The 17,323-nt window shown below is 37.7% G+C and overlaps 1 protein-coding gene across 9 annotated transcripts in view; it reads left to right on the top strand.

Moving 5' to 3' along the window:
• Positions 1–17,323, top strand: part of KLHL32 (kelch like family member 32) — a 123,854-nt gene that overhangs the window by 81,574 nt on the left and 24,957 nt on the right. For 7 of the 9 annotated variants that reach the window (XR_014317274.1, XM_082757763.1, XM_082757767.1 and 4 more), the window contains one exon: positions 4,726–4,941. Coding sequence is in view for 6 of the 9 variants with exons in the window: in XM_082757763.1 (XP_082613889.1) it covers positions 4,726–4,941 (216 nt within the window). In the remaining 3 variants the exon portion in view is untranslated. Of the gene's footprint in view, positions 1–3,731; positions 3,832–4,725; positions 4,942–17,323 lie in introns of those variants that run through there. The other 2 variants (XM_082757770.1, XM_082757764.1) reach the window with 2 other exon arrangements.

Genomic DNA, 17,323 nt, shown 5'->3' on the forward strand with positions numbered 1-17,323 from the left:
TGCTGTGCTAGGTGCTGCTTGAGAGCAAACACATCCCTGTCCCAGAGACCTTACAGCTCCTTTCTTAGGAGAAGACAAAATAGTGTCACAATGCAACTCTCTCAGCTTTAGCAGCAGGGCTAGGCATTTAGTACCTTGATTTACAACAGTGTTGTAATCTAAATAGGAAGCAGGTGGAGTTACAACTGGGTATGATACTTTGGATATTAATGGCTTGGCTTGGCAGTGGAATTTCTAAAGCTGTATATACTTTTTCTGTCTTAATTATGCATTCATTAAAAGCTTTTATACCCAACAGAATAAAGTAAATATTTTTTGATCTCTGTAGTGTGCTCCCAGACTGTAGATTTGCACAGCAGGGTCTTGATAATCTGAATAAATTGTATTTCCCCAAGGAGTTTATCTTTCAAATAAGGTCATAAAGAAATGCATTCTTTCCCCTTAGTTCTCCTTGTGCTTTTTCTGCTATTTATAACATGAAGCAGAGGAATAGAGGTATATTGTACTCTACTGTGTACTTGGTTATGATTAACTCTAATTTATCAATCTGTTACTTACATCCTTTTCTGTACCTTTTGCAATGCAATTATTCTTTAAAGTATGAACGAATAAAGATGGATTTGGAAGTAATTTAAATACAGTATTTATATAATTTTCCCTGTTTGACAATTTATCGCATCTCTATATTAAAATATAACTCTGTATCAAAACACAGGCAATGTCACATCATTTATTTTGAATATCTAATATAGTCTTTCAGGTTATGTGTGTTTGGAAAACTGTGTTTTTTGTTTGTTTGTTTGCTTGTTTTTCACAAGGGTTTTAAATGGCAGCTCATTGTTAAATTGGTTCAGCATCTAGAGGCTGATGCTACTGAAACAGAAGGCCAGTAATGTAGAACAATGGAGACTCTTATTTCTGGAAGTTGGGAAGAGGAGGAAAGTATAGTAAGTGGAATGCACAGGATCAAAGACAGTTTCTCATTTTAGAAGTAGACACTGATAAATAATTTGACCAATTTATTAAATTGATTTGACTACACTCTGAGATTTTAGAATCTGTTACTTGAAGATCTGTATATATGATCTTAGACACATTTGTTCAGTTTGCATATTTCAGTGTAACATGCATTATATCAGAAGAAAGAAGGATCACTATCTTTCCCTGATTCTCTGTGACAGTTCTGCTTGTGTTCCTATTTCATCCTTCATGTAAAAAAAAATATAGATGGCATATATTTTAAAGTTTTTATAAACGAGATTAAAAGTTACAGTAATTTACATATGACTGTTTTGTAGTTTTTTTTAAAGACCTTATGCAATGATACAGTTCCAGAAGAAAGATGTGCACAACTTTAAAATTTTGTAGCTGCTCCTTTAACACACTATAATAAAATGTATGGAAACCAGAGACTACTAGAACTCATGACAAGAAATAAATTTCCAATTTAGTATCCTATTTATTTTTTCACTTATCTAACAATTTTTAAATTCAATTAAGAGTTTAACTTTTACAAATCTATTCATAGGAAACCAATCAGGCTGAATTGATAGTGATTACTTTGATACTTTTTAATACTTTTTTTTTTTTTTTTTTTTTTAAGCTGGGAGATAAGCTGTATTTTTTTTGCAACTTACATACTGCGTTTATTCTGATGTTTTTGAAAGTCTTACCAGCTATTGAGAGCTAGGTTATCTGATCTGTAGTATACATCTTGCAATCTTAGTGTGACATTTTGGCCCTCTTGTATCATCACAGAGGCAGTAATGTATAGTACTGTGTCATTTTGGTTGGAATATTGGTATGACAGTTTGGTAATTTTCATTTGTAAAAGCTAATGCACTGCTTACTACTTTTGCTGTGAAATACAAACCTGTAGATCAATTCTAACCTTGCAAAACCAGAAATAAGTGTTTCTGATTATAGGCCAAGACCAGTTTTAACAAAATATACTTGCAGTATTCATCAAGCAGTAAACCACGTGTCCAGCAGCTCATTAACACATTGTGTTAGACAAAGCATCAAAAGACTGCTGAAGCCTACCAATAAAAATAAGTAAACCCCATGATAAATAAATAAGCAGACATATAATAAATAAATAAACATCTGGAGTAAATGAACACTTAAAAATAGAAATAAATAAATAATATTGTAAACAAACAGCTGATGAGAGTTTATTTATTTATCCATAGGTATCTTCAGCCTCTCCAACTATATGACAGCTTTCATCAAAAACTTCAATTGGTGTTGATTTAAGGGGTAGGGGAGCCTGAGGGATCATCAGAAATACCCAATTAAAAAAAAATATAGGTGTACTGGTATCTTTCAGATTTGAAAATGTGAAAATTTTTCAAGGAAAATTTGCATTTGTGTGTCACATTACTCTCTAAGGAAGAAAGATTTTTCTGTATTATCTCCAGTCCTCTTCTGAAGACCACCATAGGTCACCTCCATTGACCCTTAATGGAGTTTGGTTGGGCTTGTATTTTAATTGGAATGCTGCTCCCAATGCTTCATTGTTTATTTGTTTATTTTGTCCTTTCCAAATACAGCTGTTTACTACAAAAGAGCTCGATAAATATACACTGAGTTATTGTAAATTTCTTGTGGGATGTTTCGCATTCATTTAATCAAGAAGTTTTTTGAAAAAATAGTCTTCCAATGGTTGTTGCTTGTTAAATTCTGTGAGGTTTTAGGACAAGAGGTAGTGGCCTCAAGTTGTGCCAGGGGAGGTTCAGGTTGGAAATTAGGAGACATTTCTTCTCAGAAGGAGCAGTCAAACATAGGAACAGGTTGCCCAGGGAGGTGGTGGAGTCACCGTCCCTGGGGGTGTTCAAAGAAATGTTGGACGTGGTGCTTAGGGACATGGTTTAGTGGGTGATAGTGGTGGTAGGGGGATGGTTGGACCAGATGATCTTGGTGGTCTTTTCCAACCTTAATGATTCTGTGATTCACTTTGATTGTACTGCCTACTGCCTTACGTTGGTACCACCGTTGTGTGGCTATCCTCGATGTGGTGTTGTGAGGAGCTGTTTGTGATCTGCAGATACTGAGTCACGGAGCAAGTGCACAGGCTGGATACTTCTCGTGTAAAATTCATTCCTTTCTTTCTGTCTGTCTGAAACTGGGGAGGATTTATCCTTACCTCCTCTATGTTAATGTGAAGAGGAGGTGACATCATAGAACTGTTCAGAATTTCTGTGGCATTGGGGATGATGGCTGTTAGTGGTTATTCTGACAACATAAAAAACTTTTCTTTGTTCTTCCAAGAAAACAAAATGAAGCTCCTATGTCGCAGTTTAAGTAGGTAATGAATAGGATTTGCCTTTAATCTACGACAGTGCTAGTGGAGGTGGACCGTTCAGGTTGGGAGATAATGCAGCAAATAGGAGCGTGCGATGGAATTTGATTCAGTTTCCTCCAGTACTGACTTCTCTAAGCAGGTGAAAAAAATTCTTTCTCCACTCTCCATTGCATATGCATAAACAGCTCCACAGTCATTGGGACAGCCACCCAATTCACACGTTCGAGATGTAGCCCATAAAACCTTCCAAAAAAACCCTCTTCGCACTTTCCCATCTTCCCTGTTGCTCTGCTCTATCTGCCAGCCGTGCAGCTCATTTGACATTTACAAGATTTCTTGTCAGTTTCATTTGGTTCTGCCATCCCATCCAGCAGAGCAGCGAAAGTGAAATTGACTTAATTCAGTCTGTTTCTCTTCCCTGCTCTAGTCCCTGTGTTAACGAACCACGGAGCGAAACTGACAACAGTTCTTGTCACTTTCACACCTGGAGCTGGTCAAGGAGAAGGCTGCTGAGAGGGAGCAATGCGGTAAATTGGAAGATGAAAACCGGGATTGCGGAGGGGAGAGGAAGAGATGTGTGAGCATACAGCGAGAACAGAAAGAACGGATACATGGGCTCCCTTCCCAAACGTCCTGGGTGCTTTTCTCTAATGTGGATGAGTTATGAGGAGCCTGTGGTTTAGAGTAGCAATAGTTAGCTGTCCAGACACGAATTTCCAAGGGGGGCCAAGACAAAAACATTAACCTGTAAATATACATTACCTGTTATCAGAATGCAAAAACTTCTTTCCCTGAGTTACTGCAGCTTTTGTCTCTGCAGGCTTTCAGCTGCTAGAAGGAGGGGGAAAAAGAATTTGAGGCCAACATCCCCTATATGTTGCTGTCAGTGGGTGGAAAAAGAAAGGTCTATTTGTTCGTTGAAGATAAATGCACACAGAATAAAATGTAGCTCACAGTCTTGTATTTTGTGAGGTTTCTTGGAACTAAAAATCATACTGCACAGGTGCTCTAGTTCGATCAGAACAGTAAATAACAAGAAACAATTGTTTTGTAACAAACTATTGTAGTTAACAAATGCATTTTTTAATCCACTTGTTAACTCCTGCGAGCTCTCGTCATACAGTGTAAATCCTGCTGGTTTATTATTTTATGTACTAAGGCATATTTCTTATAGATGCTGTATGCATATGTAACTGTAGCAGTTCCAAAATAAATGCGTAGTATCATATATATTTGCATATGCACTGTTAACATTTGCACATACATTCTGAATGAATCTGTGTTAATTAATTTCAAACTGTATTACCTTCCTTCTCCTCAGCTTCCAAAAGAACAACCTTCTTCATTATCTGAGACCTGTGTTTTTTTGTTCCTTTTTTTTTTTTTTTCTGAGATATTTTTTGTTTGCTTCACCCATTTAGGAATTAAATAGTTTTAATTACTTGGACCTGTATAAGCTTGCGGACCTCTTCAACCTCACTTTGTTGGAGAATGCAGTGGTTGACTTCTTAGTAAAACATCTCTCCGAGCTATTGAAGAATCATCCTGAAGAAGTCCTGGCACTCCCATACTGTCTCCTTCGAGAGGTTTTTAAAAGTGATAGACTCACTTCACTCAGTGAAGAACAAATCTGGCAGGTAAGGAGACTGGTGAACAAGCAGAATGTGTGATACTCTCTAAGCCATAATAATGCTCTGTTACTTTGGATCCCTGGAGCAATCTTGAGGGAGAATTAAGTGCTTGCAGAAAAGCTGTGAGTAACAACCGAGGGAAATTTCTAAATGAAATTTAAAAAGTCGTATTGTGTTAATGCAGTTAGTTTGTTCTAAAGAGAAATGTGTTTTATTGGTTAACTTGTTTTATTTGAATGTGGCCAGAGATTTTCTTCCAGATCAAAACTTTGCTGGTGGGAAGAGATGGCCAATGCATGTGACTCTGTTGTCATCTCTGATGAGGCTAGTGCCACAAATCTGATGACAAACCTGCTTCTGCAGTCTGTCCCATTCACTTCAGAGAAACTTCATTAGTCCTTGAAATTTTTTAGGCCACCGCAACGGATTTTGCCTGAATCAAACTAGAGGATCATCAAACAGACTGCTCTGCTCAGAGATGAGTGGAGGCTTCAGTAGGTTTGTGGCAAATATTTCCTTTAAAAAAAAAAAAAAAAAAGTTGGATCCGGAAAAGCACCAAGTTGCTTGCCATAGAATATTAGCAAGATACAAGAATTACGTTGTAACCTCTAGTGTGGGAGGAAAAAACACCTATTACGAAAAAACGTCTAGTCTGTAAAGAGAAACACAAAAACTAAAACAAAATCTGTCCTTGGAAACATTCCCATCATATGTCTGCAAAAATTGCAGCTCGTGATATAGTGGAAGTAAATCTCTGTAACGTTTGTTACCCAAACACTTTTTTTGGTTTCCTTTTCACTGTCGTTTTACAGAAGGAAAGTATTTCAGGGTATTTCAAGGTAGAATGCAATTTTTTTGAAAGACACCTGTGCTTTCTTTTAGGAAGTGGGTTATCCTGGCCCAGCAGAGAAGACAGAGAGTCAGATGAGTGTTTCATATATTTATTTCAATCTCTGTTACTTATCTACTTATCTTTCAGATTTTTAAAGCAAATTATTTCATTTATATGCCATCGTTTTCTCAAAAGGTAAAACGTGTATTCATTTGTAGGGCACTTCATTTTCTGTGGATGAATAATGTCATGCAGGAACAAAGTGTTCTTAAAAATAAAAATGCCTAGTTAAGCTGTTCAAACCACAAAGATAGTATGCAAGTGCAACTTAACCCTTCAGTCTGATAACTGATACACCATTTCCCCAAACTTTGAGGCTAGATTATGAAGTATTTTACAAAGGTATTTTCTGCAGATAGTAATATAAAGCTAGGCTCTTTCTTGCTCTGCTCTCTAGGGGGTGTCTTTACAAGAGAACCTGCAGCACACTACCTGTGATAGGTTTTTGTTTCATTTTGTTTTGTTTTTAGGCAGGATACTCTGGAGTCCTAGCCCATATTCTGTTTATCAGAAAAGTTTTTGATGTACAAGTTCATATATGGGGCATGGCTGATTGGCCAATTTGCTTTTATCGTTGTTTTTCTACAGGTTCACTGCAGGTTCACTACCTATGTACTTGGAGATACTTTTGCTAGAAAAATTCCTACAGAAAGCCATGTAGATATTATTTAATGCCAGCTCACTAATGAAAAAGTATACACAGGATCCTGTGTGCCATGCAGGCTACTGGAATAAAGTTTGGAAAGTGATTTTTTAAATCCTGTGCCATTGTCCTGTCCCGTAGAAAGAACTCAGAAATAATATTCTTAATTGTGTGCACTCCGGTTAATTAGCTTCATGAGGCAAATCTGATAAAGCCTATGTTTCTGTTGCAGGGTCATACTGGGGAGAGATACTTATAGGTAATATGCTGCTTTTTGAGTGACAACAAACTCCACACTGTCCATTTAAGTGTTATCATAATTGCCTCTCCAAAGGTTACTAATGCTGTTACGAAGAATTTTTTAAACTGGTTTTCTGCTGCAGGCAAAATGTGTGTGTGTCTTTTAATTCAGTTTGTACAACCAGGAATAAATATATATTTTATAAATATTCCAGGTCCCCAGGATGAATTAAAAGACATACATAAATATTTACCAATTTAGGCATTCAGAAGGCAATAAGAAACTGTTTTTGCTTTATCTTAGTAAATAAGTAATTCCCTCATAGTCAACCCAATAGAGGAAAATCAAATCAGACTGGCTATATTGCCTCAAGTGTAGTTAAGTTCATCATTTTTGCTAAGGTTATAGTGGTAATGCAATATACCATGGAAGAATCTAATATTCAGCCCAGGGTGAAGATTGGGTATGCCAGAGGATTAGTGTCAGGGTGCTTTATAGAAGTGAAACTTGATGGACAGGTTGGAGACAGATCTACAGAATCTCATTAAATTGCTGAATTGTTCATTACTGAGCACTCTCACTGTAATAAAGTGCTCATTGACTTTGACAAATCCCCATCCCATGTCTTAAGGAAGAACAGCAAAGCAAGAGGTGTTGGGGAAGCTAGAGGAAATTGGCACAAAGTGGGGCAGATAATAGAAAAGCTGATGGGGGATGCTACCATTTCATTTGTCTGTCTTACCTGTGACTAGTGTGGCCTCCCGCACACACACATGCATGCATGTTATGGCAATATGAGTTCACGATGTCCCCAAGGCACCTCTACTGGTAGGGCTCCCATGAAGCCCTAAGCACAAATTAAAGCTTCCCTCAATGAACCCTTGGACAGGATGTCATTGTCTGCAGAGCTCACTTATTTTCGGTAGTTTAAATTCCCTATGTCCACTGGGCAATTCAATCCTAATGCACATAAAGATTAAGGTAGTTATTTTAATGTGTCAAAGTACACAAAGTGATGATGCTTGAATGTTATTTAAACTGAAGGGACTGCACCTCATCTCCATCACATTTTGGATTTTTGTTAGACTATCAATTATGAATTGCACAATTCTAGTGAATATTGTAAAATACAACCTTGAACAAACCAGGCTTGAGAAAATTAAACACTAACATTAATGACAATTTATTAGGATGTGGATTAGTGTAACATAATGTAGTAATTACAGTATATTCTGTCAGGAGGAAAAAGGTGACTTCCAAACCAGGTTAAAGTAGACAAACTTCTTTGTTCATTCCTCTTTCTACCTCTTAAAGTCTTACGAAACTCTTTGGCCTGGTGCAGGTATCTTAGTGGAGAAAATAGACAATGAATATAATTACATATTTCTTAAAACAAATAATCAGAAAGACAACCACCAGAAACCCTCTGTAGGATGGAAAATTGGAGAAACATGTTAGCTTCAATCTAATGATTTTGATTTTTTTTTTTTAACTAGGCTAAGCCAGTAACTATTATTATTAGGTGACAGAGAGCTTGTTTTCATGTTGATTTTTGCATTTTACTAGTGTGTCAGATTATGAGATATTGTTTGTGATTTGTCAGCTTACTTAGGTGTGAGTAAACTTAAAGCAATGACATGGAAAAAAAGTATTAAAAATAAAGGAAGAAAAATGGGAAAATCTTGAAGAAACTGGGGGAAAAAAGCAAATTCTTCAGTACTTTTTTTCCTCATCATGATCTGTGCATGCTTTTTTCACAGGAAATGGTCATGATGATGACATAAATATCTAGTTTATCATGAAGTGAAAAGTGAATCTTTTCATAATTGGCCATTGTTAAAAAGGCTCATTGGCTCTACTTTAAAGAAGCAGATGAGTTCTTTCCCTTGATAATTGGCAAGGTAACCAACCTTGTACAACAGAACTTGTTCTCAGAGGAATCTAGCAAGAAAGGGCTTCTTGCATGAGCCAAGCGAGTAGAAAGCAAGCCCAGGGATTAAGTAATAATGAACTCACGTTAGACTTAGTTGTAATATAGTTATGTCTTATCACATTCGTGATTAAAAACTTCAGTGTCATGAGGCCTGTGTGCTCATATTTTAAAGATCAAGCTAATAGTTAGGAATATCTACTGGATCATTCAGTCTCCCAGCAGGATATTGGCAGGGGGTTGGACTAGATGATCTCCAGGGGTCCCTTCCAACCTCAGCCATTCTGTGAATGGTCAGATGACACTTTATTAAACACTGCACTTGATCCAAGGTGATCTCTTGATCTCTAAGCAAAGAGTCTTAACATGAGATAAGTATAAATTAGGTTCTTCTTCCCCTGCTGTTGGTTAACTAAGTTGAAAGAGATATATTTTTAAACAGCTAACTTTAAAAATAGATCAATTTTAGTGTTCTCCAATGCTTCCAATGTTAGAATAAGGAAGTTTGGGGTGGGCAGAAAAAACTCCACAAGTAATTTATTCAGCTAGAAAGTATGACCCCGCTGTGCTGGGTCTTTTCCAGGGGTAGGCTCCCAAGGCATTCCAGGCCTGTTAACTTGTGTGCAACTTGTAAACTTGTGTTCATGAAGTTGATGATCCACATGGGAAAGTGTAGTACTAGTTACTCCTTTTGTTACTATGAATGGGAAGTGCAAAAGCAATCTTTGATTTCCATATTAAAGAAGCACTATTGCTTGAATAAGTAGAAAAATAAAAGACAGGAAGACTACAGTGTCATAGATGAATAAGAGTTGTTAAATGCCTGTTTTATAGAAATGTATAAATCCATTTTTTTTCACTACACACCTATTTATCCTCTTCTTCAGAAGGGTAAAGTGCCCAATTTTTAACTGCCTTTTCTTGCACTTCAGCTCCATTTTGAATCTTGTGGTGTGACTTGTGGAGGGCCAGGTATATTCTCCTGCAAAAATCCACGAGGGTTCAGTGCTGCTAGAAATTTTGCTGTGCACACATTACAGCAGGCTGTTATGATGGAACAGTTCCCTGCCAAAGACAGGCCCTCTGACATCTTCCATCCATCTCCAGCAGTGCCCACAGTTTCCTACGCAGAACAGCAGTGTCTAGAAGTGGGTTGCCATGTTCCAGCACAAACTTGCCATTCCATCAGTGCAGTACTTCAGGGTTTTTTTGCACTGTCAATCATTTGATTCTGTTGAGCAATTTTTAATATGGAGAGAGCAAAATTTGTGTTTCTTGATGGTACATGTATGTTGTGACAAAACGTGGACTAAGTGCCTTGGTAAATGGGGACTTAAGTTTTACTGCAAAACAAGTGATACGAAATAGCAAGTGAAGGAGAGCATTTCAGTAATCAAGGTTGTGTTTAAACAGTGCATTAGCCTTTCGCTGTTCAAGAAATAAGCTTAAGTGCTCTCTTGGGCAATAACTAAAATCATGTCTGGTGGTCTAATGCTTGTCCCTGGTGAGTATTTAGCCTAAGTAGAAAACCACCACACTAAAATGTGGCTGTCAGCCTCTCATCGTGAGAAGCGGAGAGAAAAAAGGAGTTTGATGCATATCAAGGCCAAGGTGAATTGGTAAAGCTACATGGGAAAATTAGCATATTTCTTGTGCATATTTTACTGTGTTTTCAACCCCTTTTTAATTCACTTTTCATGAGCAGTCTACATAAAAGTGCCAAAGAGCCTCTTGTGAATCACAATGTCCACTGTGCTGGATCTGTGATGGTCGTGCTGTGTACCATGACTAGCTGCAAGCAAGATTTTGTTAATAAAATGTAAAAGAAAAATAGCGTGAAAGCAGAACCTGTGATAGGATGTAGGTTTCATTTTCATCAAAATAAGACGTACCTCTCCTGAACTGACTGTAATGATAATACTCCTTGCATCCCTCCAGACTACTTGGGTGGGATTCATTTTTGTCGACATAGGTATGTGCAGCATTTTTGGTAGGATATCCCTGATGTGTGCTGGCAGTTGCAGCACAGGATCTTCAAGGTGATCTGTGCCTTCTGGAGCTGGAGAATGGGCAGGATATGTACCTGCTGCAGTGGATTGAGGCAGTGGATGTTGGCAGCTGAATTTCATGCTGTGCTCTGCTGGTGTGTTCAGGTCACACATGTTTTTCATGATAGTTTTTGCATCATTAATAATAGTATTGGCATTTTGGTTTATGGTGAAAATGAGCACTGCCTCTGTTTGTGCTCTCCCCTTATTTTATGAAACACCTTCCCCCCCCTTGTCTTCTTTAGCTTAAATCTAGCATTCTCATAATCTGGTATTTCACGTAAAGTTTTGTGAACTTCATGTATTCCTTTGGTCTGAACTTTTCAAAGTTTCTGCATGTTATTTCTTGAATATTGGCTAATCTAATTCCCCTCTCCTCTCCCCCCCTCTCCCCCCCTCTCCCCCCCTCTCCCCCCCTCCCCTCCCCTCCCCTCCCCTCCCCTCCCCTCCCCTCCCCTCCCCTCCCCTCCCCTCCCCTCCCCTCCCCTCCCCTCCCCTCCCCTCCCCTCCCCTCCCCTCTCCTCTCCTCTCCTCTCCTCATCAACAATGGCAGTTTTGAATGGAATTTTCTGTATTAAAAATAAGGTTATATTAGGAGCAACTATGTGTTCTCCTAGTTTTTCTTTTTGTTGCATGTCAGTTCCTATCAGAAAACTTGATTATTTTGCTGCCACTGCTGTGAGCAATAGAGGAATTACTGGAGGGCATTACTTTTGCCTCAGTGTCCTACAGTAACATTGTCTCACCTTATTTATCCCAGATTAACTTCAGAAAAGCATAGAGCATCACACCAGTATTTAGGAGGGCTGCTGTGCCCACAGCTCTTGAATTTAGGTCACTTCTTCAGCTAATCAATGGATGTGTGTTTTGATTTAGAAAGCCAAAAAGAGGACACCAAGGTGTGCACACAGCAAGACAGCTTCTGTGATATTGCATTCTGCATTTGAATTAGTCTGTTATGGTGGCTTTTGTGTTGACTGCTCTGCTCTTTGTGACATTGGCCTGTTAGAGATTAACTGAGGTATAATTGTCAAACTGTATAATACACAGATACATGGTTACACGGTGGAAAGTTGCATAGCTCATAGCGTTGTGAAAGCCAGACATGGATGGAAATACCCATTACTTTCATTTTTAAGGTGAAGAACAGCATAAATAGTCTAAAACTCACAGATACAAATGATCAAATGAGACAGTCCAGTGCTACTATCTTAGTTAACATCTTAGCTTCAGATATGAATGTCAGTAATCTCTTCCCTTTCAAAATCCTAGTAAAGCTGTTTAATACTGTTTCTGATGGGTTTAAGCTTGTTGAAAATGATAGAAAATGAGAAGCTCTTTTGAGAATCCCCAGCTCTGCATTTCATTCAGTTTTCCTTTGAGAGCTGGTAGAAACATTGCCTCTATTTGTACCTTGAAACCAAAGAAGATAGAGAAAGAAAATTAAGCTCCAGGTTGGCTAAAACCATATACATTTTATGAGGTTCACCTTTCAGTGGTTGCAATTGTTTCATTTTGTTTCAGATAAAATTTGATTTTTAATAATAAATTAATGTTTGTTTTAATCTTGCAGGAAGTAAACTCTGACATTCCCAATTCATGGGAATACATTCAGGATCTTAAAGCTTTGTTTGCAAATACATTCAAGTATTTAAGTCACATTAAAAAATAAACTATATTCTTAGGACAATTAGTTGATTTTGAAAAAACTCATCACTTAAAAATAATGAATCCAGCAGTAATCTGAAGCCCATCATGTGGGGATTAAAGACTAAATTAAAGACTAAACTTCTTGTACATAAAGGGAGCCTACAGGAAAGTTGGGGAGGAACTCTTTATCAGGGAATGTAGTGATAGGACAAGAAGAAATGGCTTTTAAGCTAAAAGAGGATAGATTTAGGTTAGATATGAGGAAGAAATCCTTCACTCAGTGTCTCAGTGGTGAGACACTGGCACAGGTTACCCCGAGAAGCTGTGGATGCCCCATCCCTGGAGATGCTCAAGGCCAGGCTGGATGGGGCTTTGGGCAATCTGGCCTGGTGGGAGGTGTCCCTGCCCATGGCTGGGGGTTGGAACTGGATGGGCTTTAAGGTCTTTTCCAACCCAAACCATTCTATGAATCTAAATCAGAATAACTTACATTGCTATTGTTAAGAATTTGTTATTTGATTGAAAGGGAAATTATTCTGTTCTCAGAGTGAGCTTCTGCTAGTGCACTTGCTTTTTATTTTTGTATTAAAAACCAAACCAAACCAAACAAACAAACAAAAAAACACACGGGGGAACAAATTCCTAAGTGGAAAATTAGCTGAAATAAATACCAAAATAGACATTTATTTATTGTTGTTGTGCTAAATCAAATTCTTAGTGGAATTTGAAGAAAGAGGAAGTAAATTGTCTCCTGACAGGAAAAGGCTTAAATGTTCCCACAGTTAATATTAGTGGTCCCGTCCAAGTTTCAGCAGTGTTTCAGAGTTGAAGAATCAAGTTTGCACATTTGTAACATGAACTTCAGTGGCTGATGTTTGAGGATTGCATGAGTGAAGTGGATAGGAGGAAGCGGGGGAACTCAGACGGCACTTGGCTATGAGACCCAGGTGAAGGTAAACTGATGGTGTAGTTGTCAGAGGGCTTAGTTCATTAAAATAGTAAAGAAGAACAAAACAGAACTAAATTTATTCTTGCAGTGAAGATGCTGGTGATATCACTGTTAAAACAAAATACCTGGTGATTTCATTTGGAAAAATTGACCTCAGTGATTTTGTAGTAACATGGCATGTTGAAAGCATACCTATATATATAAATGGACTAAGAAGAGTATTTACTTTGATGTGCATTTTCGTGTGACCTAAGATATTAATGACATATAAATCCTATATAGCTGTTGCCAAGATTATTATAGAAAATGATACATTTTTATGTGATTTGTTGGATTTGCCTATTAAACTCATAGAAAATTATACCCTAACAATAAGGAAGGAAGGAATAGGAATCTTTTGACATTCAAGAACCATTTAGACTAATTTTCACAGAGCTGTACTGCATATTTTATAGAATTTTATCTATTTTGTACCTATTTCATTCTCTAACAATTTTTACTGATGAAAGCTTGTAGATTCCTGTATCCTTAGAGAGCCACTGTACTTTAAAAGTATATTTCAAGGGAAAAAATAAAAAGAGGAATAGCAATAAAAACAGCATGCATCGTATAGTGAAAGATTGTCCTTTCCAGTTGCAGTTATGTACCAGCAACTTATTTTAATGCTAAGCGTGGCTGTGTAAAGTTTCAGTGCGTTTGATGTCAGCCTGAATTTTTCCACTAAAAATAAAGGTGAACAATTCTAGATTTTGAAATGATGGCTGCTGAGTTGGGGTAGGGTGGGAAGGGGTTGGTGTTTTTCTTCCACTCCCCATGCATGCTTTCTGTACCCTGTTTGAGAAAAGAGAAGCCATTGTTATTTAATCTAATGCCATCACAAAATAAAACCTTATCCTTAAATTAAAATCAAATCATAGTTAAGGGTCCTAGTTACAAGGCTCTGTTTACGAAGAGAGAACTTTCTGTTCATTGCAACTTTAAAACAAACAAAAAAAACCAGCAACAAAATCCCCACCCATATTAGATAAATACAACTAGCAATGTGATTTTTACTATTATGACAAGTATTGGAGGGGCCAAATTGGAGCATTCTGTGATAAGTTAGAAAATGGATGGCAAAGAGTTGTTACCTCAGAGCTTCTTGCCATTTAATATAGTTCAGAGAGGCAGATCTACTAGGATGCACAGGAACCTGTTAAACTGTATTTTAGGAATGCTTATGATTGGCTTCTCTTCTCTAAGACACCGTATGGCTGGACCTTTGTGCAAGGAAGAAGCAAGGTTATGTCCAGATGCCAGTTTTGGGGTTGGGTTTTATTGTTTTGCTTTGCACTGGTTAAACTGTCACCCACTATACTCCTTTCTGATTATCCTGTTAAAAACAAAAGTTACTTTGATTGAAGCAGTAAGTAGAGCCCTTCCAGTGTGAATAAATGATATATCTGTCCCAGCTCATTTATTTTTTGTGTACACTTCCAGCTGTGATATTTCTTGCAGGACACAGGTTGTCAACAGTGGGGTACCCATGAAGGCTGTTGCAACAGGGGCTCCACACTAGCTCATATTTTTTTTAAACGTACAATTGTATGTATGGAGTGTCATTGATTGGGGTTGCATTGGGCCTTGCTTGTTCCCTCCATCATAGCAGAAGAATGAGCTAGGTGTAAGAAGCTAGTTTTTAGATCCGTCTTTGTATAGAAGCTCCAAATGACCATAACGGAAGCTACTCTGTGGTTTGAGGACTTGATTGCACACGAATGCAATTCTGTGGAAGTGCAGTGTAAGATAGTTTTGTCCTTGCTGCTCTAAGAAAGTTGAGAAAGATTACAGTGTTCTGCAGTCATTATGGAGATGTGCTTTTCAGCTTCAAAATTTCTTAAATACTTTTGTCAGATGATACTTAGGGACCTAGTTTGTCTTCTGTTTCATGTACCCATATCTCACCAGGCCTCATTTTGTGCCATGAAGCACAAAATCTCCACAGGATTTTGATGGTGGAGACAAGAGACTCAGTTGTGGGCAGGTTAAAGGGACAAAAGATATTGATTAAGTGTCAACTGTGCCATTGGTGTCTTCTGTCACATCACTTAATTTTTCTCTCTCTTAGTTCCAATGTCTAGAAAGTGGTTGAAATGTACACTTCTCACAGAGAAACTTGAGTTTTAGTGCTTATAAATTGCTTTGAGATACTTGGAAGGAAAGTGCTATATAATTTTGAAGTTCAGATTCCCCAGAAGGTGTAAAATGGCAAACTTCCATGAGCTGTGATAATTTACAACAGCTGAGAGTTTACCTTCTGTCCCTACCTTACTTCACTTCATGCTTGAGCAGATGAAAAGTTTAGTTTTTCTGTTTTAGCAACTTACTGCCTTAATATAATATGATGCATTACCATATATAATATTATGTATTAATGTAGTCCAGTTAGAAGTATGAAGCTGATTTTTGATCATAACTATTTCATCACAAGTTTAAAGAGCTGAAATATTTTTATTGAGGTTTGTCAATGTCTTCTAAGTAGGCTTCTGTCAAGTCTCATTTCCATTAACAATTAGGAATAGTAAAACAAATGCAAGCAATTAAATGTTTGGAAGAAGTGAATACAGTTTTGAAAAGTATGTTTTCAATTCCTAACCTTCTATAAAAATGACATTTTTTTGTATGTGTTTCTATAAAATTCCTGTAAAATGAACCTACCACTTCCTCTCTTCGATGTTTTTCATAAAGTAATAGCCCTTCTGGGAAGGCTAGTATCATTATCTTGTGCTTGGGAGGATGAAAGCTCACATTCATGAGACTTCATCTGTGGGATGAAGAATTCCTCCTTTTGTCATAAGGTTGTTTTCTGGAAGTATTTATTTTTTAAAAAAGAGACGGAGATACAGCTGTTAAAATTGCTACTAATGGAGCTGTTTGACTAAGAAGTCTGCGACAGTCTTGTAGGTTTTTTGTCTTTCTTGTACCTGTTGAGGACTGTGCAGGACAATATATTTGTCTAGCAGACCTATGAGGAAATTGGGCAACTGGTGATTGATGCATCATAGCTGATATGCTTTAAGATGATAGATTGTACCAGTACTTGAAGAAACATTTTCTTCTGAGTCTTCCCTTCGCTCCATCTAAGAAAGTGGTGGCAGCTTCCCAAACTTTTATTTCCCATCTCCATTAACATGTTAGGATTGTTCTGGGTCATTCCCAGGAGTTCATTAAATCTATGTATGTATTGTCAATAGTGTCTTTAGACTTGGAAAAGGTTGGGCTTTTAACATTTGGAATGGGAAGAAAGGTGAAACTCAGCTGTCAGCTGAGTGGAAGGACTGAAGGGGGAAATACTCATCAAGCCATTGCAGACTAGGCAACTTTTGCCGTGCTTCCTTTACCTAGGATTTGGAGCTAGTGCATCTTATTTGGGCTGATTTTGGAGCCTCCATGCTATCTGAGGGTGGGAAGAATTCCCTCACTGTAAAATAGAAAAAGCACCCACATTCCACAGCTTTATGTGCAGACTGTACCTTGACAGTGGACAGAGCTGGCTGAGAGGAAGATGCAAGCAACCTACAGAAGTGGGATGTGAGATAACTTGAAAATACCAGCTGATTACTTAGTTTGATATTTAAAATCAATTTGTAGCTCCTTTTCTTTCTAGAAAACCTGGCCCTGTGAATTTAGTTACATCGCCAGTAGACTTCAATAAATTGAAGTGAAACAAGAACAAGTGAAAGCAGCATCCTCTGTGTCTGCAAGAATGTGCAGACTTTGTTTTAGGGCATTTGTGTGTTTTCCATTTAGATAAACGTTCTGCTTCCAGCCCTGAGCTTTTATGGAATTAAAATTTCCATTCTGTACTGTGAGGAAATGATACAAGAACTAAAATTTCTTAGAAGCCTTTGGTGTTTGAGTCAGTCTTCTCTCTCTGTTCTCAATCTTCTCTTCCCTGTTCACATTAACCTGCTTCTGAGCTGCTTTTTTGTTTTGGTATGCTGACCTGAACATTGGCATGCATTTTGTGATGCCTGACAGACTAGGTCACATCT

Source organism: Aythya marila (genome assembly GCF_965140915.1).
Source record: "Aythya marila genome assembly, chromosome: 3".
In the NCBI taxonomy this organism is placed as follows: Eukaryota; Metazoa; Chordata; class Aves; order Anseriformes; family Anatidae; genus Aythya; species Aythya marila.